The sequence below is a fragment of the Orycteropus afer genome, unplaced genomic scaffold (assembly GCF_000298275.1).
Source record: "Orycteropus afer afer isolate SDZICR_OR568_19922 unplaced genomic scaffold, OryAfe1.0 scaffold00512, whole genome shotgun sequence".
Lineage (NCBI taxonomy): Eukaryota > Metazoa > Chordata > Mammalia > Tubulidentata > Orycteropodidae > Orycteropus > Orycteropus afer.
The window spans coordinates 215984-243697 of NW_006922099.1; the positions used below are offsets into that span (position 1 = coordinate 215984).

At 37.5% G+C, this 27714-nt stretch overlaps 1 protein-coding gene across 1 annotated transcript in view; it reads left to right on the forward strand.

Annotated features, from left to right (window-relative positions):
• The window catches only part of BMS1 (BMS1 ribosome biogenesis factor), an 89886-nt gene that overhangs the window by 40274 nt on the left and 21898 nt on the right, over positions 1–27714 (forward strand). The window contains exons 8-12 of the mRNA XM_042782921.1: positions 641–780; positions 4441–5213; positions 5641–5742; positions 6677–6834; positions 11709–11790. Coding sequence (XP_042638855.1) covers positions 641–780; positions 4441–5213; positions 5641–5742; positions 6677–6834; positions 11709–11790 — 1255 coding nt within the window. The remainder of the gene's footprint in view (positions 1–640; positions 781–4440; positions 5214–5640; positions 5743–6676; positions 6835–11708; positions 11791–27714) is intronic.

Sequence of the window (27714 nt, forward strand, 5' to 3'; positions counted from 1 at the left end):
TCCCAATCATCTGGCTTCTCTTCTGCTGTTGGTGCATTTTGAATTATGCTTGGTAGTCTATTTATACCAAATATTAGGGCCCTTAAGTTTGACAGAGGCATCAATTCTTGGGTTTTCCTTATTCATTGTACAACTTTCAGATGCATATGAGGTGATTGAAAATATCAGGGTTTGAGTTAGGCAGACAAGTGAGACCTTTGCTCCTTAACACTTTAAAGAGGTCTTGTCCTGCAGATTTTGCCAAGTGCAATACAACGTGTGCTTTCTTGACTGTTTCTTCAATGAGTGTTGATTGTGGATCTGAGTAAAATGAAATGTTTGACAATTTCACTTTTCTCCATTTATCACGATGTTCCTCATTGGTCCAGTTGTGAGCTTTATTTTTTTTTTTTTTCTCTATGAATGTGTTGGCCATCCTAATGGGAGTGAAATGGTATCTTACTGTTTTCTATTGCATTTCTCTGATGACTGATGACATTGAGCATGTTTTCATGTGTCTGTTGTGAGAATTTTCTTTACTTTTTCAGGCTTCTCAGGAATTAAGTTTAACATAATTTTCAGAAACAGATTTAAACCAGTTTGTCTATCATCAGAATCCTTTGTGTATTTTCTCACTGTTCTTTCTTGGTTACCTTGACAGGATGAGGTGAAGCCCACTTATGAACTGGTCCAGAGTCTCATTTCCACCCATTCCACTATTGATGCCAAAATGGCTTCAAGTAGAGTGGCACTTTTTTCTGATTCCAAACCAGTAGAGTCAGAGGTTATAGATAATCAAGGGTAAGTCTGCCTTTTAAAATTTTAATTTAAGAATGGTGTTACAGAAGATTATATCACCCATAATTCTGCTATCCTAACACATTTGGGTGGAATTTCTTCCTGTTTCCTGTTTTGTTTTGTATGTGCATGTTTATCTGAGGGTTCTTTGGATTTATGTAAAGATGTATAGAAGTATTTTCTCAAGATACAGGATTCATTTTTAATGACTGCATAATGTTTCTCATATATTGCCAAAAACTTGTCCATAGGTTCTTTTTGTTGCTTAGGAAACCTGAAGTGACTTGGGTCTTCTGGTGGCCAAAGTACTAGACCATGGGTGAGTCAGGAGCTTGTTCAAGAGGCCCCATATCTCATTTCTAAAATTTTCGGTTCCATTGTATTATCTCCTGTGGATAGATTTTCCCTAATTTATGATTTTTGTGAATTGTTTTTTAGTCTGAGTTGAAAATTTGTAAACTTTGTATATGGTAGGTATTTGCTAAAGAGTGATTTGATTGCATTGATTTATGACTCCCAATAAAATTCAGTCTTAAAAATGATTAGGATTATCTGATATGTAATTTATTATAAATACAAGCAGTCCCTGGATTACAAAGAGATTTATTCCTAAATTTGTCTTTAATTTGAATGTGAAGTAGGTCAGAACAGGTGCATATAGTTCTTATTTAGCGTTATCTTAGTGGAAGAGAAGTCTGGAAGTCTTTTCAGTGATTTAGAAGCTGAAGGAGCTGGTTATTAGTTTCAAAGTGAGGGAAAATTTATATAACATTAAAGGGCAAGTACAAGTTGTCCATAAATCAGATATATGTAACCTAGAGAATGCCTATATATATATATACAAACATGAAGGAAATTTTGTGACTGTTGTCTGCCATCCTTATCCCTTATTGTGTTGTATCTGTAGATCACTTTGGTAGTGTTTGCATCTTGTGTATTAAATCTTCCATCCATAAGCATGAAATGTCTTTCCATCTGTTTAGGTCTTCTTTAGTCTATTTCAGCAGTGTTTTATAATTTACATTGTATATAAGTTTTTCAGATCCCTGGGTAAATTTATTCATAGATCCTTTATTCTCTTAGATGCTTTGTAAATGGAGTCATTGTGATGAAATGGTGGCGTAGTGCCTAAGGCATTTAGCTGCTAACCAGAAGGCTGGCGGTTCAAACCTACCAGCCACTCCTTGGAAGGCAGGTGGTGCAATCTACTTCCATAGTGATACCACCTCCCCCAGGGAGGGTCGCTATGAGTCAAAATCAACTTGATGGCAGTGAGTTTGTGCTTTTTTTGTGTGTGTGTGTGTGTGTGATGAAATACAATGGTGAGTATAAACTACTTAGTTTGATGGCTGGCAAATAAGAAATATTCACTAAAAGGTCACCATTATGGTGATCTGTGTTGTTATAACTAAACTATTTCATTATTAGTGCTCCGTTAGTCAACTTGGTGTGCATGGATACTTTTTTCCAGTGCAGTTGTAGTCATAACTCAAACCCACTGCCAATTCCAACTCATAGCAAACCTCTAGGACAGGGTAGAACTGCCCCGTAGGGTTTCTAACACTATACATCTTTACAGAAACAGAATGCCTCTTCTTTGCCATGGGAGCAGCTAGTGGGTTTGAACCACCCATCTTATAGTTAGCAGCTGACTGTTTTAAGCACTATACCACTGGCATTCCTGTAAAGTCGTGATACATGGGAAATTTTCATTTCCTGTATCCTTTTTCTATTTAGTCGCATTGTACCCTTACCATTTTATTGTTGTTAATGCTTTATAGCATACTAACATTCTCTTACAGCCTGATTTTTTTGTATTTTCATAACTTAAAATTTTATATATACTGTTACATTAAATATAATGTTAATTAAATATAACAGTATATATATAGGACCTCTGGTAGCATAGTGCCTAAGGCGCTTGACTGCTAACCGGAAGGCTGGCGGTTCAAACCCACCAGCCACTCCTCAGAAGGAAGATGGGGCAATCTACTTCCATAGTGATACCACCTTGGAAACCCGAGGAGGGGTCTCTATGAGTTGGGGCTGACTCGATGGCACATAGCAACAGCAAATAGCATTAGCATATACATATATGTGGGAGCTCTGATGGCATAGTGCCTAAGGCATTTGACTGCTATAACCAGAAGGCTGACGGTTCAAACCCACTAGCCACTCCTCGGAAGGAAGGTTGGGCAATCTACTTCCGTAGTGATACCACCTTGGAAACCCGAGGAGGGGTCGCTATGAGTGGGATCCAACTTGACAGCAGTAAGTTTAGTTTATTTATTTATATTTATACACACACACACACACACACACACAAATACATAAAGTTTGTTTCATCCCATGATTTTAGCATCTTGATGATTCTTTATTTTTCTTTTTTTGTGTGTGTGATTTGGGTGAAAGTTTACAGAGCAAATTCACTTTCTATACAACAGTTCACACACACTTTGTCTTATGACATTGACTACAATTTACCCCAATGCAACACCTCCCCCTCCACTTCCTCCCGATAGTTACCTCTTTCCTGTGTCCATCCCTCCATGCACTCTTGCTCCCTGAACTGTCTCCCTGTGCATAAACAGCCCTTCTTTTTTCCATAATTGTTGTCTCCAAGGAGTATATCTACCTCAGGTACATGTTCAACTCTTATGCCTGGCTTTTATTTGGCTGGAAGCTGCAGGTGTGGGTTCAATTCTAGACCTGAAGGGCAGCTAGAGACCATAGACTCAGTGGTTCCACCAGGTTTTATGAGGCTAGCAAACCTGGTTTCCTTTTTTTTTTTTGTTCCAAATGATTTTGAGTTTTAAAATAGCAACTTTCTTAATCTGTGATTCCTGCTATATTTATTTGCCAGCATTCTTTAATAAAAAAGAGCTTCCACTTTTGCTTTTATTTTATTATTACTGTTAATTAATGGATTTTTTTTTTATTCTGTGTTTTATCCATTACTGTCATTATTTTTTCTGATGCCTGTGTTGTCCTAAATTTGGCTTTGAGTCCCTTTTGTTCTGTCTCCTCTGTCCTTTTGCTCATCACCATTAGTCTTTGACCATTTTCTTATTGTCTGACATGACAGGATGGTCCAGCCTTACTTTGTATTTTTCCTGCCTTGGCCCTGGAATCAGCCATTTCTCTAAGAATGTCTGTTTCAAGCCTGGAAATTAATTACCCTTCTTATTGATCTATTAAACATTAATTTCTGTTTTGAGCAGTTTTTTCCTAGCGTTATTTTTCTTTTAAGTTATCTCTTTATTCTCAGTAAGTTTTTGAAAGTAGGATGTTAGGGAACTGTACATGAGTTTGCTTATTAACTATTCTAATACAATGAAATCTGTGAGAGCTGGAACTTGATGGGACTTTTCTCCCAGGTCTTGCAAGTTTTCTGCCTTTAACAAGATGCAGTCTTACCTATTTACTTTAGCTCATTTTCGTGGAAAATAATTGAGTTTTCCTTCTCTGACAAGTTTCTACCTTAACACAGGTTCTGCCTTATACAGATTTTACTGTATTTTCCAAACCATTCCTTTCTATATTATGTCATTGTATACACATTTCTTCCTATTTCTTTGCATTTTCATTGACTATATTGCCATTTCTGGTTTAGCTGACTGTTTTACATATTGAATTATTTTGCATTTACCTGGTGTAATGCAGGCTTTGGATGCCAAAAGAGGAAAAGCAAATCGATGTGAAAACTGGTCGAGTGCGTAGAAAAGCCATTTTTGGAGATAAAGAAGATGATACTGGAGATTGTGATTATGAAGATGGTGAAGAAATGTCTGACAGTGACAAGTTGGATGATGACTCTAGTGTTGATGAAACAGCTGAGGAGGAAGATGATGAAATAACTGATAAAGAACATATGATTGTTAAGGGTTTCAAGCGCCAGAAACTTGAGGAGATGGAAGAAGACAATGAGGTGGATTTACCAGCATTTGCTGATAGTGATGATGACCTTGAGGGGAGCTTTGAAGATGAAGACGATGCTGAGGAAGCCAGTGAAAGCAGTGAAGAAGAGGAGGACTACACTGCAGAAGGAGAGAGTGATATTTTAGGATCTAAGGCTATTGAAAAAGGTGGTCAATCAGGACTATCAGGAACTAATGGTTTGAGTGACAGTTTGAATAAAGAGAAGTCTTTGACGATGAAAAAAGCAGTCCATACCATTTCAGATTCAGGTCATTGCACAGCTAAAGAGGCATTTGCATCTGAAGATGAATCTGAAGAAAGCTCCTCTCTCAGTTCAGAGGATAAGGACACAGAAAAGGAAGAGGCTATTAGGAAAAAGCTTCCAAAGCCTTGTCAAGAGGACAGTGGTGAAAAACTGGGGCCAGAGAACTTAATTGATGAGACCAGTGAGGTAGAAGATTTACTCAAAGAGGAGGAATATTACAAGGAAGAAAATACTTACTCCACAGAAACATCAGGTATGCATAAAGTGAATTGGCTACTTTTATAAAAGAGCTCTGGTGGCGTAGTAGGTAAGGCACTTGACTGCTAACCAGAAGGTCAGCAGTTCAAACCAATGAGCTGCTCCATGGAAGGAAGATGGGACAATATGCTTCTGTAAAGATTTATAGCCTCAGAAATGCAAGGGGGCTCGCTAAGAGTCGGAAACGACTCAATGGCACTGAGTTTTTGTTTTTGTTTTTGTTTTTTTACTTTTATAAACCTAGCACTGAGAATGTAGCTATAAATAGGATGTCTACATTTGAGAGTCTTGTTCTGAAGATTTTGTTAACTTTTCAAGTAGCGCATCTTATAGAAGGATGAATTAACAGTGAGCTTAAAGGGGAGGACACATTAAAAAAAAAAAAAAAAACTTAACTAGAATGTTGGCATTGGCCCTTTCAGGTACCCTCAAGTGGAAGGAAGATCTTTCTAGGAAGGCAGCTGAAGCTTTTGTGAGGCAGCAACAAGCAACTCCAAACCTTCAAAACCTTATTTATGGAACAGGTAAAAGAACTGTTTCAGAGCTCGAAACATTTTAGTTTCTACATCGTTTTCTGTAAAGGAGATAAGGAAATTAGTTGGAAGATTTGGGTGCTATGTAAGATAAGATATTCATGGGTGTCACATTTTGTACTTGGCAGATTTAAATTAGTAGTTCATAAGCACCAAAAATCATTTATATTAAGTAGGTTTATGCCATAAGTGTTTTGAAGAGAATAGTGTCTATTATATCAGTATCCCCTGCATAAAGTACTTGATGAGAATATTTTTTTTTAATTTAGTGCCAGAAAAGTGTTTTCTGCCTCTAAAAATGTTTGCTTTTCATTTCTAAAAATAACAATCCTCTGTAATGCATTCTGTTTTCTCTTTTGTCCTTACCTTTGATTTTATATTAAATTTATCTCTATGTTATTTTTGGCAAGAGCATGAATCAGTAATGGAAAATATAAACTGGTGAACTTTATATTATCCTTTTCAGTTACTGCATGATTAGACCAAAGTTCAAGGAACATGTGTGAGCTAGGAGCAGTGGATCACAGGGCTGATGTAAACTTAAACACTTATAGTCTAGTTCTTTGCCAGTCTTCACTCAGGTTTTGCCTGAGTACTTGTAATGATTAGGGTCTCAACATCATTCAAGAGAAATTCTATAATAATTTGAAGCTCTGCTTCTAAATGTCTTTCCTCATCCCCTAAATATTCTCACTTGGTGAACTCTGCTGCTGCTTTGCAGGAGGGCAGGAGTCCTCTAGACATGTTCAATAATAGTTTCCTGGCCTTTCTCTGTCTGTGGCTTTTTCTGGCTGACTTTCTTGGAAACACCACCATAGCTACCATTAAAAACTCCTACGTTCTAAACTTTTGGCCTAACTGCTTAAAGAAGATGAATTCTAGTAGTATTTTTTTTCACACTTTTTCATCCTGGTGGTCCCTTTAGTGACAGAAGACAATGAAGAAGATGATGGTGACCCCAAACAAGAACTTGGAGGTTTGTTTCGTGTCAGCAAGCCTGACAGAGAGTCTAAGCACAAGGCCAATTCTTTGGACTGCTCTAAATTTCTTGTGGAAGAACTCCACCATTGGGATTTAGAGGAGGTAAGACTGAGTAGTATGTTTTGACTTATGTGAGTTAGATAATTGTTGTAAAAGAGATTTCAGTGTAGAAATCAGTATCTCATTTCAGTATTGCTTGCCTTTAGTGATTTCTTCTTTTTGTGAGATAATAGGATTTTTTTTCAGATATTGGAGTGTATATTTCATGTATTCTAAGTAATAACATGTGAATTTAATTAGATCATATGGCTGTGTTATGGAGAAAAGGAAAATGTTCATCTTTTGTGGGTGCAGTTGTGTTAATCCTTTATTTGGAATCATCCCACATATGTTTTTATACATTGGAAGTATTTTATGTTCTACAATTAGGATATACCTAATATTGCTGAGTTAACATTTGTAGTTCTGCTGTTTGTAGAAATCCATTACACTGGTAAATTTTCTTATTCAAGTCATTATCTTCTAGTCATATTGGAATTAATTCATTTCTCTGATTTACATAATTCCCGTTTTAGACTTTGTGCCTCTCTGCTTTCCTCTTCTGGAATCTTCTTTTGATTTTTCCAAGGGTAGATTTTTGTCATTCAGAGTTTAGCTTAAATGTCACTCCTCAGAAAGGCTCAATCACTATCACATTATTTTTTCAATTTTCTGTATAGCACTTACATGCTTTATGAGATTTTACTTAATTATTTTTTATGGTAAAATTTAATACAGATAGAGAAAACCATATGAAAACAGTTGTTTAACTTAATAAATTAGAAGTCACATGTTCCTGTAACTACCACTCAGGTCAGTAAATAAAACTTCACTGCCTCTTTTCCCTTCTTATGCAAGTAACTACTATCTAGACTCTTCTGATAGTCATTCTGACTTTCCTTCATAATTTTATCCTTTAATTGTGTATCCCTAAATACTATAGTTTTACCTGATTTTTATTTTTTTCAAATCGCTGCAGTGACTACATAGAACTCAGATTATGGGGTTTATTAAGGAAGCACCAGGCTGCAATTCAAGTTCAGGAACAATGCTCAGTCTCTCTCAGCCCGCTGTCTCTCAGCCAACAGTCTCTCTTAGTCTCCCTCCCAGCAGCGTCTGTCTCTCGGTGTCTTTCTCTTAGCAGTGCATGTCTCTCGGTGTCTCTCTGTCAGCAGCGCGTGTCTCTCAGGAGCATGTTTCTCTCTGCAGCACGTCTTTCTCAGCCAGCAGTCAGAGAGACTTCTTCTGCCTCTAGAAGGGCTCCTTTTGAGCCTGGCAGAGTGGCCAACTAACCAATCCCAACATCAGAATTCTATAAACCTGAGAGAGAGCAAACTTCCCAGAACATTGCTTCGTGCCACTCTCAACAGAAATACCCCAGGTGGATAACTTTAACAATCAGGAGCTCCTCAGTTGCAAATTCTACAATGGAGTTTTCAAAGATTTATGGCTAGAAAAGCCATACTAGGTAATTTACTACACCACAGGCCACCCCCTGGCTTTTCTAGCCATTATCTCTTTTATACTTCAAAAATTAACATCCCCTTCACCATATCCCCTTCACCGTCAGTTTAAGAATAACCACACCCATGAAAGTGTGTATGTAACCCAGCCACTTCATGCCTTTATCTTCCCCCATTTTAGATAGCCAATTTCTAATTTGCCCATCCCTATCAAACCAGTACTGTGAGGAGACAAGCATGTTCCTTTCTCACTGAAGAATATTCTATTCTTCTCGGACACTTTAGTCATCTGCATCCATACACAAGAAAAGTCCAGCCTGGTGCAAGCCAACAAATTGCAGCAACTTAACACCAACTCATTGTCACACATCTTCTCTTCATTTGGTCAGCTCAGCCCTAGCTGTCCCAGCTAGGTCATGGATACCACCTGCCAAGTTTAGGAGTCACACTCTTCTCTTCATTTCAGACCAGCTAGCACCTTCTCTCACATCCTCAGTCCTCAGGGACTATTTCAATGCCCATAGACTCACTGCTTCTTGCACTTCAGACCAGCCAGCCCTTCCTCTCATTCCCAGCCTCCGTGACTTAGGTCAAGGAGTACCAAACTCAGCCCATTTCTTCTTTGCTGTACTTCCCCATTTGCACTCAGGTGGACCCAGGTGGTCACAAATGAGTAGCATACAAGCTTACTACTCACTGGCTTTCTTTAACTTTCAGTCCTGGAAGGGGTTTCTCTCATAGACCATGACTTTCCTGTCTTGATGTACCCAAAATCTGTCAGCTTGCTCGAAATTCAAAAAGCCAAGCAGTTTTTTTTTTTTTTTCTCCCCCACCTCAGGTCCTTATTCAAATGCAAATCTTCTGTTACCTCAGTTGTACTGGGTGGGGCTCAGGTTTTCTACCTAAGCCCCCTATACTCTACACACAGGGTTTGAAAAAAAGCCTGTGTTTCTTCTGGGCCAATTCTGTTTCACCTTTTAACATATCCAATCAAGTATTGGATGAAGGCAGACTTACATGCTCTCTGTTATCCAGACCCCATAATCATTTCTAATGTACAAGCAGGTAAGAGAATATGCAATACCTGTAGTACATTCAGATAAACACATAATCCAAAACACATAATCCTTTTTAAGACATTCCAGTTTCATCTCTTCACCTTGATTACCTTCCCATTCTATGTATACAGCCTTGAGCCTTTGGGTGGGTGTGACCAAAAGCCCTACCCGCTGGATCAATCATCTCCTTTAATAGCTAACACCAACCAAAGTAACCACCTAATAATCCAAAATTTCACTTCCCAGGCCCCTTCCTTCTTTCTTTTACAAAGTCCCATGCTTGTGTGAGCCACTGCAGTGAATACCACTCCTGACACCAACTGCCAAAGGGGCAGTGAGGCTGCATCTTCTGACCTCCTCTACCCCCACAAGAGGAAGACAGAATCACCATCAGTAGCTCAAGGCCTATTCCTGTGAGGCTAGACATGCTGCCTCCCTCCAGCCCTTTCATAAACCCTGACATCAACCATTCCTCCCACTGCACCCACCATCTTTCTGCTGGGTTCGATAATTCGCTACAGTGGCCACACACAACTCACAGATTATGAGGTTTATTAGGGAAGCACCAGGCTACAATTCAAGTTCAGGAACAACGCTCAGTCTCGCTCAGCCTGCTGTCTCTCAGCCAACAGTCTCAGTCTCTTTCCCAGCAGTGCGTGTCTCTTGGTGTCTCTTTCTCAGCAGCGTGTGTCTCTCAGGAGCACATTTTTCTCTGCAGCATGTCTTTCTCAGCCAGCAGTCAGACTTCTTCTGCCTCTAGGAGGGCTCCTTTAGAGCTTGGCAGAGTGGCTAACTAACCAATCCCAACATCAGAATTCTAAACACCTGAGAGAGAGCAAACTTCCCAGAACATTGCTTTGTGCCACTCTCAACAGAAATACCCCAGGTGGATAACTTTTAACAGTCAGGAGCTCCTCAGTTGCTAACGGCAAATTCCACCACAGATATTACAAAGACTTATGGCTAGAAAAGCCATACCAGGTATTTACTACACCACAATTGCCATGTTAGCAAAATTAAGTCTTCCAATCCATTAACATGAGGTGTTGCTCCATTATTTAGATCTTCTTTCTTTCAACAGTATTTTCAATATTGCTTTAAATAGTGTTTTCACAGTGTAAGGTTTCACAGTATATGTTTTGTACTCCTTTGTTAAATTTTTTTTTGCTAGGTATTCTTTTTGATGTTTTTTTAAGGAAATTGTTTTTATAATTTCATTTTCGGATTATTTTTATTTTTAGTGTATAGAATACAATTTATTTGTATAGTAAATCCCTCAAAAGCACCAACCTGTGACAGGCAGAAGCTGTCAGAAGGAAAATCAAACACAAGCAATAGAAAAGTGGTAAGACTGTATGCTGTCAAAGGTGGAAAACTTGTGAGACCTGGAAAAACAAGGCAATCCTGTTGAGCTCCACCTGTCACAGATTTTATATGTTGAACTTGGTTATTAATTCCAATAGTTTTTTGGTAGATTACTTAGGATTTTCTAAATATAAAATCATAGCATTTGTGAATAAAGAGTTTTCCTTTCCAATCTGGATACTTTTTATTTTATTTTATTTTTTTACCTACTTGTCTTATTAAAATGTCTATTATAACATTAAATAGAAGTGTGAAAGTAGATGTGTTAAAATATCTATTACGACATTAAATAAAGTATGAAAGTAAATGTCCTTTCTTGCTCCTGAATGTAGGGGGAAATCATCTAGTTTTTCACCATTTTGTATATTGATAGCTGTGGGGTTTTTTTTTTAATGAATACCCTTTCTGAGGTTGAGGAGATTTCCTTTGATTCCTATTTTACCAGTTGGTTTTATCATGAAATGATCTTTTTTTAAACAATAAAAAAAAAAAGTAGATTGTTTATTTCATGGGAGCGAGGAAAGTCTTGGAACAGTTTGCCATTTAGTTTGCCATACTCTTGACATAGAGTAGGTGTTCAGTAAATATTGTTGGTAGGCATGAAGAGGGAGCTCTGGTGGCATAGTGCCTAAGGCATTTGACTGCTAACCAGAAGGCTGGTGGGTTTGAACCACCAGCCACTCCACAGAAGGAAGATGGGCAATCTACTTCTGTAAAGATTTACCACCTTGGAAACCCAGTACGGGTCGCTGTATGTCAGAATTGACTCGAAAACAGTGCGATTGGTTTTTTGTTTATGAGGTCATTAGCTAATAGTCCTTTTCCTATTCTCTGTTTAATGTTATGTTTATGATTTTTTTATTTCCATATTATTTATTATGTGCATCAAAGGTAAAATTGAGTTTTTTCTTAGTTCCCCTTGAAATGAGACTATCCATAAAAGTGGTTTGAGAAGTACTTAAAGGCAAGTTGTAGCCTACTGCTGTTTCTTAATAGAAGTTTCGTTGAGTGATTGGAGCATATCATCTAAGTGCGGACTTTTCTGTGTAAGGTTATGAACACGATCAGAGATTGCTTTGTGACTGGGAAGTGGGAAGAGGATAAAGATGCAGCCAAGGTCTTAGCAGAATTTGGTAAGTAAAGAGTTTCATTCTTCAGAAAAAAAATAGCTTTCTAGTATTTTGTTTTCTTTCAAAAATACCAGTATTTATTATTGAGTTGATTCTGACTCATGGTGGCCCTCTGTGTCACAGTAGAACTTCACTTCATAGAATTGTAAAGGTTGTGCCTTTTTTGACGCAGATTACCAGTTCTGTCTTCTGAGTCCCTCTGGGTGGGTTTGAATTGATAGTTGTTTGGTTAGTAGTTGAGTATTTAGCCATTTGTGTTATCCAGGGACTCCATCTTAAATAATAGTCAAGTTGAAAGTAATAGTTGATTGTGAAATACTTGGGGGAACTCTAACAGATGTTTGGATAATGTTCTGGTTTCTCCTTTAATAAATTAATAATAAATAAATTTAATAATAATAATAAATAAAGAGATTTATTAAATTTGGACTTTGAAGAAAAGTGAGACACTTTCCTTAAGTTTTATCATGCATTTTTTATAATTACATTTTTTATAGAAAAAAAATGTTTAAATAAAAATAAAGGAACACTTACAGATTATTCAAACAAAAATGTTTTTAACATTGAATGTAGAAGTGCTAAGCCCAACTTTCACCCCATTACTCCAAAGTTGTGGGGGAATAGCCAGTTATTAAGAGTGTAGTAATTTTTGTTTTGAAAAAAATGTTATTTTACTTAACTTATTCTACAGCATGCTTCTTTCACTCAAGTATATGTCATGGACATATACTTCCACTTAACACATATATAGCAACCTCCCTCTTTTAATGACTGTTTATTGTGTGGGTTTGCCATCGTTTATTTAACCATTGATTAATGCTTCATTTTTCTTCAGTGTTTTATTCTTAAAAATAAGGGAATAGATTTTTAGAAATGGAATTACTTTGTCAAAAAGTTACATTTACATTTTACAATTAATTTAAAAGTTAAATTACATTTTAAACTTAAGTTGCATTAGAAAAAATGTCCCAAATTTCATGTTCCTACCTAAAATATGTGAAAATGTAATTTTTTCTGTATCTTTGCCAAAATTGGATACTACTGGTTGTTTTTTGTTTTGCAAGTAAGTCATCAGTGGCCCAGATTAACTTTGAAAACCGTTTTGCTGAATTTAAAATATATTTTGATTTTATTGTTAAACTAAGAAATTAATTTGAGAATATTTGAAGTCATTCTACAGTATTCAGTCCTTCTCTCCAAACATACCCTGCCCCTGTTTAAATTTTCTATCTCTGGTTAAAGTTTTATTCATCACTGTAAATTCATTGTGGCTTTCTAGAAATTTTGTTTTTGATTATTTTTTAATGTCTTGTGTGTGTGTATATAAACTTGCTGTTTCAAGCATTCTGTAAGTGTACAATCATACTCATGGTACAATTGTCACCACTTTTCATTTCCAAAAATTTTTCATCACCCCAAACATACACCCAGTACCCCTTAAGCGATAACTCCTCCATTTCCTCCTATCCCCATCTCCTGTTAATTACTGAGAAGTTTTTGTCTTTATGCATTTGCCTATTCTAGATACTTCATGTACATAAGATCATACAGTATTTGTGCTTTTGAGTCTTATTTCACGTAGCATAATATTTTCAAGGTTCATCCATATCATAACTGTTAACTTTTTATGGCTGAATAATATTCCTTTATATGTGCTACATTTTGTTTGTCCAGTTATCTGTTGGTGGACATCTGGATTGTTCCCACATTTTGGCTATTGTATATAGTGCTGAAGTGAGCACTGGTGTACAAGTATTTCTTTCAGACCCTGCTTTTCAAGTCTTTTGAGTATATCTAGAAATGGAATTGCTGGGTCTTTTGGTAATACTTGATTTTTTGAGGACCTGCCAAGCTGTTTTCCATAGTAGATGCACTGTTATATAATCCCTCTAACAATGGATAAGGGTTCTACAGAAAGGGCATGGGGACTGTGTCTGACCTCCTCTAATTCACAAGGGGTAAGAAGGATCAAGGTCAGTAGCCCAAGACTGACTCTTATAAAGTGGAAGTCAGACATGCTGCCTCCCTCCAACCTTCTCGCCAGTTCTGACACCAACCATCCCTCCCACGAAAGTCTGTCGTTCTCTACTGGGTTCAGTAATTCATTGCATTGGCCACACAGAACTTAACAGACAATACTCACAATTATGGGGCTTATTACAATTCAGGATAACAAACAACTCAGGGTACAGTTCTTCAGTCAGGACAGCCTCTTCTCAGCTATACCACAGGCACATTTCTCTCTAGCCTTGGCCTGTGTCCTGCTTGGGCAAGTGAGACAAAACTCATTTAGCTCTGCCGATATATGCCCAGAGAGGCATCCCACTCTGCCAGCAAGGCTTCTGTCCGAAGGTACTCGGCTTTCTTACTCAGTAGGCTGGAAAGCCCGCCACTCTTTCTCAATGTCAGTCTCCTTTCTGTTGATTCTGCTGCCTCTTGCTGTTCAATGCAAGGATTGTGGGCCCAAAGGATGTGCTTCTGGCTCTTTTCTTGATGGTAATGAGATCCCCTTTTCTGCTACTGGAATGGCTCATTTTAAGCCTAGCAAGATGCCAAAACTGACCAGTCTTCATATTAGGGCTTCATATACCTTATTTGCACAGTCCCACCCCGACAAGCGTGCCATATACCTTGTTTACATTATTAGCAGTCTCTCCAGTCTGCTTCCACTTGATGGGCCACAAGCATCTTACATTTGCATAGTCCCGTCAGTCATCTGGTGGGAGTCATAAAGACTATGGCTAGAAGAGCCATCCATACTAAGTATAAGTAATTCACTGTACCACAGATTTCAGTGACTCCATATCCTTGCCAACATTAGTTGTTTTCCATTTTTCGGACATTTACCATCCTAGTGAGTGTAACTCTGGAGCACAGTTTTATTCTGACAAACACAGAATCTCTAGGAATCTGAATCAACTTTATGATAACAGGTTTTAAGTTTGGTTTTTTTGTTTGTTTGGTTGGTTTAGTAGATATGAAATGGTATCTTCTTATGGTTTTGAGGTGCATCTCTCTTATCACTAATGATCTTAAGCATCTTTTCATGTGCTTAATGGTCATTTGTATGTCTTCTTTGGCAAAATGTATATTCAGTTCCTTTGCCCATTTTTTGATTGAGTTGAGTTGAATGAGTTCTTTATGTATATTCTGTATAGTAAGTTCTTATCAGATATTTTCTCCCAAATGTTCTATTCTATGGGTTTTCTTGCAATTATTTTTTTCTCCTTGTCCTTTGAGGTACAAAAGTTTTTAATGTTGGTTAAATTCAGTTTATCTATTTTGTCTTTTGTCATTTGATATTTAATGTCATATCTAAGAATTTATTTTTTTTAATTAGATCTTAAAGCATTACCCTTATGTTCTAAGAATCTTAACAGATTTTAGAGTTCATATTTAGGTCATTGATACATTTTTAGTTACTATTTCTATATGATAATGAAGTAGGGGTCCAACATCATTCTTTCGCATGTAGATATCCAGTTATCCCAGCAGTATTTATTGAAGAGACTTTTCTTTCCCTATTGAATGCATTTGGCAACCTTCTTGAAAATCAGTTGGTGTAGGTATATGTCTGGACTCTTGGTTCTATTCCATTGGTCTGTCAAGGCAATCTGGTACCAGTATCAAACTTTTTAGATTACTGTAGCTCTACAGTGTGCATTGAAATCAGAAAGTTTGAATCCTCCTACTTTGTTCTTGTTATTTTAATTTTTTGGGGGGGGAGATTGCTTTAGCTATTTTGGGCCCCTTGTGGTTCCTTAAGAATTTGAAGATCAGCTTTTCCATTTCTGCAGAGAAAAACTGTTACAGATATGTGTTGAATCTGTAGATTGTGTTCAATAGTATTTACATATGAACAATATTAAGACTTCCAATCCATGAATACAGGATGTCTTTCCATTTAAGTAGATCTTTAATTTATTCAGCATTGCTTTATAGTTTTCAGTTTACAAACCTTTCACTTCCCTGGCTAAATTTTACTCCTTGATACTTTATTCATTTAGATGGTATTGTAAAATGGGATTGTTTTCTTGATTTCTTTTTCTTTGTGCATTGATGGTATATAGAGAAACAGCTAATTTTTTTTTTTTTTTTCTGTTGACCCTATCCCTTGCAACTTTACTGAAGTCACTTATTAGCTGTAATAGCTTTCCTGTGGATTCTTTGGGATTTTCTATATGTAGGATAGTGTCTTCAAATAGAGATAATTGTACTTTCCTTTCTGATTTGAGTACCTTTTATTTCTTTTTCTTGCCTGATATTTCTGGTTAGAAGTTCCAGTACAATGTTGAATAGCTGTAGTGAAAGTGAGTGTCCTTGTTTTGACCCTGATCTTAGAGGAGAACTTTCATTCTTTCACCACTGAGTATGATGTTGTTGTTGTTGTGTGCCATCGAGTCGGATCCGACTCGTAGCGACCCCTCCTTGGGTTTCCGAGGCAGTATCACTAAGGAAGTAGATTGTCCCATCTTCCTTCCAAGGAGTGGCTGGTGGGTTTGAACCACCAGCCTTCTGGTTAGCAGTCAAGTGCCATACGCACTACGCTACCAGAGCTCTCGAGTATGATGTTAGCTGTGGGTTTTTCATAAATGCCCTTACTAAGTTGAGGAATTTTTTACTATTACAGTTAGCTGAGTATTTTTATCATGAAAACCTGTTGGATATGTCAAATGCTTTCTGTGTCAACTGAGATGATTATTTATTTTGTTAATCTGGTCTATTACATTGATTCATTTTCTTGTGTTGAACCATTTTGCATTCCTGAGATAAATCTCATTTTGTCATAGTATGTAATTCTTATAATATAGTTTATGGTTCAGTTTGCTGATAATTTTGTTGAGGATCTTTATTTTTATAATAATAAAGGATATTGGTCCACAGTTTTCTTGTGATATACCCTTATCTGACTTTGGTATCAGACCTTTTAGAGTAACTTAGGAAGTATTCCCTCATCTTCCATTTTTCAGAATAGTTTAATCAGCATTGGTATTAATTCTTCTTTAAATGTTTGGTAGAATTCACCAGTAAAGCCATCTGAATCTGAGTTTTTCTTTGTTAGAAGATACTTTATTTAATCTCTTCATTTGTTACGGATTTGTTGAGATTTTTTATTTTTTTCTTAAGTCAGTATAGAAATGTTTCAAGGAATTTGCCATTCATTTAGGATATAAAATTTGTTGACATTCAAATTTTCATAATAATCTCTTATAATCTTTATTTCTGTGGGGTTAGTAGAAACACCCTGTTTCCTTTCTGAAATATTTTTTTGGGGGGGTACTCCTTTTTTCCTAGCTAAATGTTGTTGTTTTTTTTTTTTTTCAAAGAACCAACTTTTAGTGTTATTGATTCTCCCTGTTCCCTTTCAGTTCTGTATTCTGTTTATCTAATCTTTATTATTTCCTTTCTTCTGGTATCTTTGACCTTGTTAGGCCCTTTTCCTTACTCCCAAAAGTGTAAATTTAGGTGTTTTTTTTTTTTTTTCTTTCTTTCTTTCTTAGTTTATTTTAACATTATTTAAATCATTCTTTTTTTCCTATATCTTATTTATTTTGTTGTTGTGTTTGAGAATATACACAGCAAAACATATACTAATTTTTTCTACATGTGCCTTTTAGTGACATTGTATAAATTCACTGACCCCTAAGTTTCCTGTCTAATTTTTCAAGTGGTTATTATCAGTTTGATCTCATATAAGTAGTTCTTCAAAGAGCATGGTGCCTAAGACAGACCTTTTTTTACTAGTTAAAATAAACTATTGTTTGGTTTTAAGATGAATTGAAGGCACATTTTTGGTTTAAGGTTTGAAAGATGATCTCAGAGCAATAGTTTCAGGGGTTCATCCACCTTTCATGGCTCCAGAAAGAAGATTCCATGAGAATTTGAAATTCTATTCTACATTTCTCCCCCCATTTGATCAGAATTTTTCTGTGGAATCATTAATCAAAATGTTCAGTAATGGTACCTGGGCACCATTCAGATCTTTTGTTGTTGTTTTAAGAAGATTCGTGGCAAAATACACCAATTCAACATTTTGTACATGTACTATTTAATTACATTGACAAAGGAGGTCTCATGGCAAAGGATACAGTTGTTTATGGAGGCAGTTTATCCACACAGTCCTCAACTCCCTCCCATTCCTGACTTTTCTTCTTGTTCTGTTCCTCTTGGCAAATAGAGACAAATTGCTTTGCCTTGTATGGCTGCTTGCAAGCTTTTAAGACCTCAGGTATTATACCACCAACTAGGAGATAGAACACTAAACATGTTGTTAGGCCATTTAACTGTTATGTCCCATGAAACCATGACCCTAAACCTCCAAGCCAAAGAGCCACATCCCGTGAAGTGTTCATTTGTAATGTAAAGCAACCTCAGCAGCCTTTTTTTTTGTTTTGGAACCATAAATACATCTATCACATGACATTTGCCAATTCAATTTTTTGTAGGTATAGAACTAAGTAACAGCAATTAAAATAATCTGCACAACCCTACCCTTAATGCAATTTTCTCATCACTGTTAACCATGCTTTTTTTGCTCTCTCCTACCTGTCATAACCATTAGTAAACTTTGGTCTCTCTATATTTGCCTTTTCTTATTTTATATAACTTAAGTCATACAATATTTGTCTTTTTATGCTTGGCATATTTTGGTCTGTGTAATTTCTTAAAGCTCCATTCATACTGTAGCATGTATCAAGACTTTGTTTCTCCTCTTGTCTGAGTAGTATTACATTATATATGTGGACCACATTTTGTTTATCTATTTGTCTGTTGGTGGCCACTGAGGTGGTTTGTTTTCATCTTTTGCCTATTGTGAATAGTCCTGCAATGAACACTGGTGTACAAATCTTTTCTTGAATCTCTTCTTTCTAGCGTTTTGGATACTGTATAGACCACCCTTCATGTGTCAGTTTCTTGTACTAAGGTGGCTTGTGTGTTGCTGTGATGCTGGAAGTTATGCCACTGATTTTTCATATATCATCAGAGTCACTCATGGAGGGCAGATTTCAGCGGACCTTCCAGACTTAGACTAGGAAGAAGGATATGGCCAGATCTACTTCTTAAAAAAATTGGCCACTGAAAAGATTATGAATAGCAGAGAAACAGTGTCTGATATACAACTGAAATATGAGCCCCTTATGTTGGAAGGAAGTCAAAATTCGACTGGAAAAGAGCTGCATCCTCAAAGTAGAATCAATTTTAATGACGTGGATGAAGTAAAGCTTTCTAGACCTTCATTTGCTGATGTAACAGGATTCAAAATAAGAAGCAACAGCTGCAAACATCCGTTAATAATAGGAATGTGGACAGTATGGAGTATGGATCTAGGAAAATTGGAAATTGACAAAAATGAAATGGAACATATAAAGATGATATTCTAGGCATTAGTGAGCTGAAATGGACTGATATTGGCCATTTGGGATCGGACAATCATATGGTCTACTATATCAGAATGACAAAGAGCACTGGTATCACATTCATTGTCAAAAAGATTTCAAGATCTATCTTGAAGTACGGTGCTGTTAGTAAGTGATAGGATACTATCCATATGCCTGTAAGGAAGACCAGTTAATAATACTACTATTCAAATTTATGAAGAAATTGAAAATTTTTACCAACTTCTGCAGTCTGAAATTGACTAAACATGCAACTAAAATGTATTGAAAATTTCTGGTAATTGGAATGCAAAATTTGGAAACAGAAGAAGCATTAGTAGTTGGAAAATAATGGTCTTGGTGAAAGATGTAATGCCAGAGATTGCATGATAGAATTTTGTACAACCAATGACTTCTTCATGGCAGATGCTTTTTTTCAGTAACATAAATGAAAACTATACACATGGACCTTGCCAAATACAATACACAGGAAACAAATTGACTGTATCTGTGGATAGAGGTGATAGAGAACCTCAGTATCATCAGTCAGAACAAAACCAGGGACTAACAGTGGAACAGACCATTAATTGCTCAAATGCAAGTTTATGTTGAAACAGAATAAAAATAAATAAGTCCTCAAGAGTGAAAATATGACCGTAGGTATATCTGAACTGAATTTAGAGACTATCTGAAGAACAGATTTGAATTGAGCACCAGTGACTGAAGACTAAATGAGTTGTGGGATGATATCAATGGTGATACATGAAGAATGCAAGAGTTATTAAAAAGACAGGAAAGGAAGAACAATTTGTATGTCAGAGAGACTCTGAAACTTGTTCTTGAATGGAGAGTAGCTCAAGTGAATGGAAGTAATAGTGAAGTAAAAAAATTGAACAGAAGATTTCAAAGGGTAGCTCAAGAGGACAGAGTATAAGTATATAAAATGTGCAAAGACCTAGAGTTGAAAAATTCAAGGGAAGGAACACGTTTGGCATTTCTCAAGTTGAAAGGACTGAAGAAAAAATTCAAGCCTTGTGTTGCAATTTTGAAGGATTCTATACGCAAAACATTGAACAATGCAGGAAACATCAAAAGAGTATGGAAGGAATACAGAGTCACTGTACCAAAAAGAATTATTCAACATTCATCCATTTCATGGGGTAGCTTATGATTGGGAACTGATGATATTGAAGGAATAAGTCCAAGCTGCATTGAAAGAATTGGCAAAAAACAAAGCTCTGGGAACTGATGGAATACACAATGAGATGTTTCAGCAAATGGATGCAGAATTGGAGGCATTCACTCATTTATGCCAAGAAATTTAGAAGACAGCTACCTGGCCAGCCAACTGGAAGAGATCCATCTTTGTGCCCATTCCAAAGAAAAGGTGATCCAGCGGAATATGGAAATTATCAAACAATATTAATGTCAGATGCAAGTAAAATTTTGCGGAAGATAATTCAGAAACAGTTGCAGCAGTACATTGACAGGGAATTGCCAGAAATTAAGCCAGATTCAGAGGAGGACATTTAATGAGGAATAACGATACTGATGTCATAGGGATCTGGGTTGAAATCGAAGAATACATTACTTATATTTTTTGATTATTCAAAGGTGGTCAACTGTGTGGATCATAACAAATATGGATAACATTGTGAAGAATATGATTCCAGAACACTTAATTGTGCTCATGAGGAACCTGTTCATAGACCAAGCAGCAGTCGTTTCAACAGAATAAGGGGATACTGCATGATTTTAATCAGGAAAGGTGTGCGTCAGGATTGTATCCTTTAACCAAACCTTTTCAATCTGTATGCTGAGCAAATAATCAGAGAAGCTAGACTATGAAAAAGAATGCAGCATTGGGATTGGAGGAAGACTCATTAACATCCTGCAATACAGAGATGACACATTCTTGTTTGCTGAAATTGAAGAAGACTTGAAGCACTCAGTGATGAAGATCAAAGACTACACATCAGCATAAAGAAAACAAAAATCCTCACAACTGGACCAATAAGCAAAAATCATGATAAATGGAGAAAATATTGGAGTTGTCAAGGATTTCATTTTACTTGGACAGTGAACATATATGCAAGCAGCAGTCAGGAAATCAAATGACATATTGCACTGGGCAATTCTGCTGCAAAAGACCTCTTCAAAGTGTTAAAGAGCAAAGATAACACTTTGAAGACTGAAGTATACATGACTCAAGCGATGGTATTTTCAGTAGCCTCATATCATGTGAAAGCTATATAATTTATAAGGAAGACAGCAGAAGAACCTGATGCATTTGAATTGTGGTGTTGGTGAATGTTCTGATTACTTAGTACCACTCTGACAAGAATATACCACAAATGGGATGACTTGAACAAACAAAAGTTTATTCTCTCACAGTTTGGAGTCTTTAAGTCCAAGTTCAAAGTGCCAGGTTCTAGGGGCTGTGCGAAAGCCCCTTGGGCTTCAGCTCTGCCTCTTGCTCTTGGCGCACTGGAGCTAGAGGTGTTTCTTCACTCAGGCAGCTACTGGCCCAAGGTCGACAAATAAGATGGAACAGTCCTGATGTTACCAAACCACACGGCAGGCCATTAATTCAAGTCCATTGTAAGTCCCAAGGTCAGCAGAGCATGGCAGGCTGCTGAACAACGACATGGCTGCATGCAGGGTCCAAGCGTGCCATAAGCTAGAGACCATTTCCCAAGGCTTCTGCTTATATACAGGAAGTGGACCACATTCCCTAAGGCTACTCACAGTAGATTCCACCATGGAGTTGATTACCAGTCTCTTCATGGGGAATACTACATCCAGCTGCCCAGTCACTCAACTTGGCATCTGTACAGATCTCTCTCTGTAGGGTGGCTCCAGTCCTCTAGTTCCTGTAAGTGGTGACCTCACCTCCTTGGCCTGATGGGGCCTGTTCCTTTCCCTCTTGGGTATGGCAGCCCTGCCCACTCATTCTTGGGCAACAACTATGGCTCTATCCCACTGGCTCATGTGAATGAGTAGGACCAAGTTGGTGAAGGCCTGGTTCTTTGAAACCTAGGGGGCTGTGGTTGTTCTACCCCCAAAGGCCATGGTCCTACCCTTTCAGGCTGAGGCAGCTCTGCTTCTGTTTTCTTGGTCTCTCTGCTTCTGCTGATTAATGCGGAAGGCAACACACTTCACTGGAAAACTTCCTGCCCAAAAAGCACTTGGCTTTCTTGCTCTGTGGGCCGGCCAACGTGCTACTCCATTTCGTGCCTGTCTCTTCTACCAATTAATGTCTGATGGCAACCCACTCTAGCAGGAAGCAACCTACCCAGTGGGACCCGGCTTTCTGCTGTGTGGGCTGGTAAGCCTGTTGCTGTTTAATGCCGGTCTCTGGGCTCTGCTACTGCCATCTCTCATGCTGGTCTCTCTGCCAGTATCTCTCTTCCAGTCTCTTGGCTCTGCTCCTGCCATCTGTCATGCCATATGCTGGGGTCTCTCTGCCAGGGTGTCGGGTCAAGGATGCACTCCACTCCTGTTTCCACATTTTAGGTATCTGTCAGCACCCCACTCTCAGTACCAAATGTGTTAGACTGGGTTCTCTAGAGAGGCAAAACCAGTGAAGCTTATAGAGAGAGAGAGAGAGAAATTTATCTGAGGAAAATGGCTGACACACTTAGAGAAGCTGGGTATTCTCAGGTTCTTTGGATCAAACATCAAACTGGAGGCTTTTCCGGACTCACAGTGCTGCAGGGGCTGACGAGCTCAAGGTTGGTAGGCAGTATACTGGCTGTTGACTCCAATGAATGACGAATCCAAGATCTCCAGGCTAAAAGGTGGATTGTTTGCTCACGGACAGTTGTAGGCAGCGCAAATCCTGATCCATAGAAGAATGTCTCTTTTCCCAGGATGTCCATAAATATACTGGAAGCAGGCCGCACCCATAGGGAAATTCCTTTCAATGGATTGGCTGCTCAAAACATATACATCTTATCTCATCATGGGAACAACCCACATCACAATTGCTTAAACCACACAGCATTGTGGTCCAGCTAAATTGACACACAGCTCCAACTATCACAGTGAAGAATGAATATACCATGAACTGCTAAAAGAGCATTCCAGACAGAATGCTCCTGAGAAGTGAGAAAGACCAGACTTTATCTCTCATACTTTGGTCGTGTTTTCCAAAAGGACTAGTCTTAGGAGAAAAATATCATGCTGGGTAAATTAGAGGATCAGCAAAAAAGGGAATGACCCTTAATGAGAAAGATTGACCCAGTGGCTTTGATGTTGGGCTCAAGCATGGCAACAATTGTGAGGATGGTTCAGGACTGGGCAGTGTTTAATTCTGTTGTACATTGGGTCACTATGAGATGAAACTGACTCTATAGGATCTAACAGCAATATATACCTAGAAGAGGAATTGCTGGGTCATATGCTAGTTACATTTTCAGGTTTTTGAGGAGAACACACTAGTTTGCGCATTGGATGTACCATTTTACATTCCCATAAGCCGTGTATAAACATTCTAATTTCCCCACATCCTCATCAATATTTGTTTGTTTTTAATCTTTAATATTAGTGGGAGTGAAACAGTACCTAATCATAGTTTTAATTTGCATCTCTATGGCTAATGTTGCTGAGCATTACATGTGGCCATTTATATGTCTTTGGTGAAATGTCCGTTCAAAACCTTGGCCTATTTTATGATTGGGTTGTCTTTTTGTTGTTGAGTTGTTGAAATTTGATACATAAAAACCAAAACCAAACTCACTGCCCTCAAGTTGATTCCGACTCATAGTGACCCCTCCTCCGGTTTCCAAGGCGATATCTCTATGGAAGTAGATTGCCCAATCTTCTTCCAGGGAGTGGCTAATGGGTTTGAACTGCCAACCTTCAGGTTCATAGTCAGATGCCTTAGGCACTATGCCACCAGAGTTCCCAATCTGATATATATGAATTTTGTTTATTAGATTCTTTTCAGATACATGGTTTCCAAAGATATTTTTACTTTTTTGGCAAAACCTTTCGATAAATAAAATTAAAAATTTTTATTTGTCTTTTGCTGTTTGTGCTTTTGTTATTATATTAAATAATCTATTATTGAAAACAAGACCTGACAGAATTGCCCCTGCTTATTCTTTTAAGAATTTTATGGTTTTGTGCATAGTTCCTTATTGCATTCTGAATTTCTTTTTGTATATTGTGTTAGTCATGGATCGTGTTTCATTTTTCTGCATATGGAAATCTAATTTTTCCAGCACAATTTATTAAAGAGATGCTTTTTTTCCACATTGAATGGACTTATCACCCTTGTCAGAAATTAGTTGACCCTAGATGTATGGGTTTATTTCTGGGCTCTCAATTCTATCCTATTGGTTTTTTTTATCTTCTATACTCTGGTAGCATAGTGGCTATGGCACTTGACTGCTAACCAGAAGGCTGGCGGTTCAAATCCACCAGCCACTCCTCGGAAGGAAGATGGGGCAATCTACTTCCGTAGTGATACTGCCTCAGAAACCCAAGGAGGGGTCGTTATGAGTTGGGTCCGACTCGACGGCAAACAACAACAACAACAACATACTAGTATGAGGATGTTATGATTACTGTAAATGTGTACTGTGTTTCAAAATTGAGAAATGTGAATCCTCCAACTCTGTTCTTCTCTTTCAACATTGTTTTAGCTATTTAAGTCATCTTTAACCTCTTTTAGCAATGTTTCATACTATTCATTGTATGAATCCTTCATGTGCCTAGGTAGTTCAAAGTAAGGTTATTCAATTGAGGTCTTTTTTTGTAGGCATTTAAAGCTATAAATTTCCCTCTGAACATTGCTTTCATTATACATCCCATAGGTTTTGATATATTGTGCTTTCATTCTTCTCTACGTATTTTCTAATTTTCCTTATAATTTATTCTTTGACCAGTTGGTTGTTTTGTACTATGTTAATTTGCACATATTTGTGAAATTTTCAATTTGCTTCTGGTACTGATTTCCACTTTGTGTTTGGCAAAAGTATTTTTTCACTCTTTGTAAATTTACTCAGACTTTCCTGTGACCTGAGGATATGGTCTATCCTAGAGAGTGATCCATGTCCAGTGGAGAAGAATGTATATTCTACTGTTGTTGGGTGTAATATTTTATGGTAATTGTTAGATCTAGGTGGTTTATAGTGTTATTCAAGTTCTCTATTTCTTATTAATCTTCTGTCTAGATGATCTATCCATTATTGAACATGGTATATTGAGATTTCTAACTCTCAATTGTAGGACTGTCATTTTTCCTTTCTATTCTAATCCTATCTTTTGGAGCTTTGCAGTTATATGTGTGTCTCACTGCTGTCGAGTTGGATCCGACTCATAGAGACCCCTCCTTGAATTTCCGAGGCGGTATCACTATGGAAGTAGGTTGTCCAACCTTCCTTCCGAGGAGTGGCTAGTGGGTTTGAACCGCCAGCCTTCTGGTTAGCAGTCAAATGCCTTAGGCAATATATATATGTATATATGAGCATACATATGTCCATATGTGTGTTGTTAGGTTCTGTCAAGTTGATTCCAACTCATAGTAACACTATGTGTAACAGAATAAAACACTGCCTGGTTCTGTGCCATCCTCACAATCATTGCTGTGTTTGATCACATTCCTGCAGCTGCTGTGTCAATCTAACTCATTGAGGGTCTTCCACTTCCCTCTCTTTCACTGACCCTCTGTTATTACCATCATGGTGTCCTCCAGGAACTAGTCCCTTCTGATGACATATCCAAAGTACATGAGACGGGTACACATACTTTCCATCCTTGCTGCTAAGTAGCATTCTGGGTGTACTTCTTCCAGTTCAAATTTGTTCATTCTTCTGGCAGTCCTTGGCATGTTCAGTATTCTCTGCCAGCATTATAATTCAAATACAGCAGTTCTTCCATCTTCTGTGTATATTGTCCAGCTTTCACACACACATGAGGGAATTAAAAATACCATGACTTGGGTCAGGTGCACCTTAGTCCTCAAAATGACATCTTTGCTTTTTAACATTTTAAAGAGGTCTTTTGCAGCAGATTTGCCAAATGCAGTACATTTTTCGATTTCTTGACTGCTGCTTCCATGGACACTGATTGTGGATCCAAGTAAAATGAAATCCTTAAAGTCAATCTTTTCTCCATTTATCATGATTTTGCTTATTGGTCCAATTGTGAGGCTTTTTGTTTTATGTTGATATGTAATCCATACTGAAGACTATATAGTCTTTGATCTTCATCAGTAAATGCTTCAAGTCCTCTTCACTTTCATCAAGCAGAGTTGTGTCATGTGCATACTTAAAGATTTGAATGAGTCTTCGACCAATCCTGATGCTGCATTCTTCATACAGTTCAACTTCTTAATTTATTTGTTCAGCATACAGATTAAGTACGGTGAAAGGATACAACCCTGATTATTTTAATCCATGAAGTATCCCCTTATTCTGTTTGAAAAACTGCCTCTTGTTCTATGTATAGATTCCACATGAGCACAATTAAGTGTTCTGGATTGCCCATGCTTCACAGTGTTAACCGTAATATGTTATGATCCACACAGTAGAATGCATAGTGAATAAAACAGAGGTAAACATCTTTCTGGTATTCTCTGCTTTCAACGAAGATCCTTCTGACATCAACAGTGATATCCCTTATTCCATATCCTCTTCGGAATCTGGCTTGAATGCTGCAACCGTTTTTGCTAAATCTTCATCATAATTTTACTCATGTCTGATATTAATGAAATTATTCAATAATTTCTGCATTCTGTTGAATAGGCTTTCTTCGGAATAGGACAAATACGTATCTGTACCAGTTAATTGGCCAGGTATCTGCCTTCCAAATTTCTTGGCACAGATGCATAAGCGTTTCCAGCATTATATTTGTTTGTTGAAACATCTCAATTGGTGTTCCATCAATTCCCGAAGCATTATATTTCTCCAGTGCCTTCATTGGAGCTTGGACTTCTTCCTTTGATACCATCAGTTTTTGATCACTTGCTACCTCTTGAAATGGTTGATGATCTTCTAATTTTTCAGGTATAGTGAATCTTTATTCCTACTATCATCTTTTGATGTTTCCTGCATCATTCAGTATTTTGCCCATAGAATCCTTCAATATTACAGCTTAAGGCTTGAATTTTTTTTTTCAGTTCTTTCAGTTTGAGAAATGCTAAGCTTTGTTCTTCCCTTTTTGTGCATTTCATTATAACATTTGGTCTTTTCAAGTCACCCTTTGGAATCTTCTATTCAGCTCTTCCACTTCATCATTTCTTCCTTTCACTTTAGCTACTCTGTGTTCAACAGCAAGTTTCAGGGTCTCTTCTGACATCTGTTTTGGTCTTTTCTTTCTAATGACTTTTTGCTTCCTCCACTAGTACTCTCATTGATGTTATCCCATAAATCATCCTTCAGAAGCCAGAACCCGTGTAAAGAATAAACCTGTTAGAGATAGAAAACTCAAATATTTTTGACTAATACACAGCAAAGGAGCTATGGTAGCGTAGTGCCTAAGGCACTTGACTGCTAACCAGAAGGCTGGCAGTTCAAACCCACCAGCCACTCCTCAGAAGGAA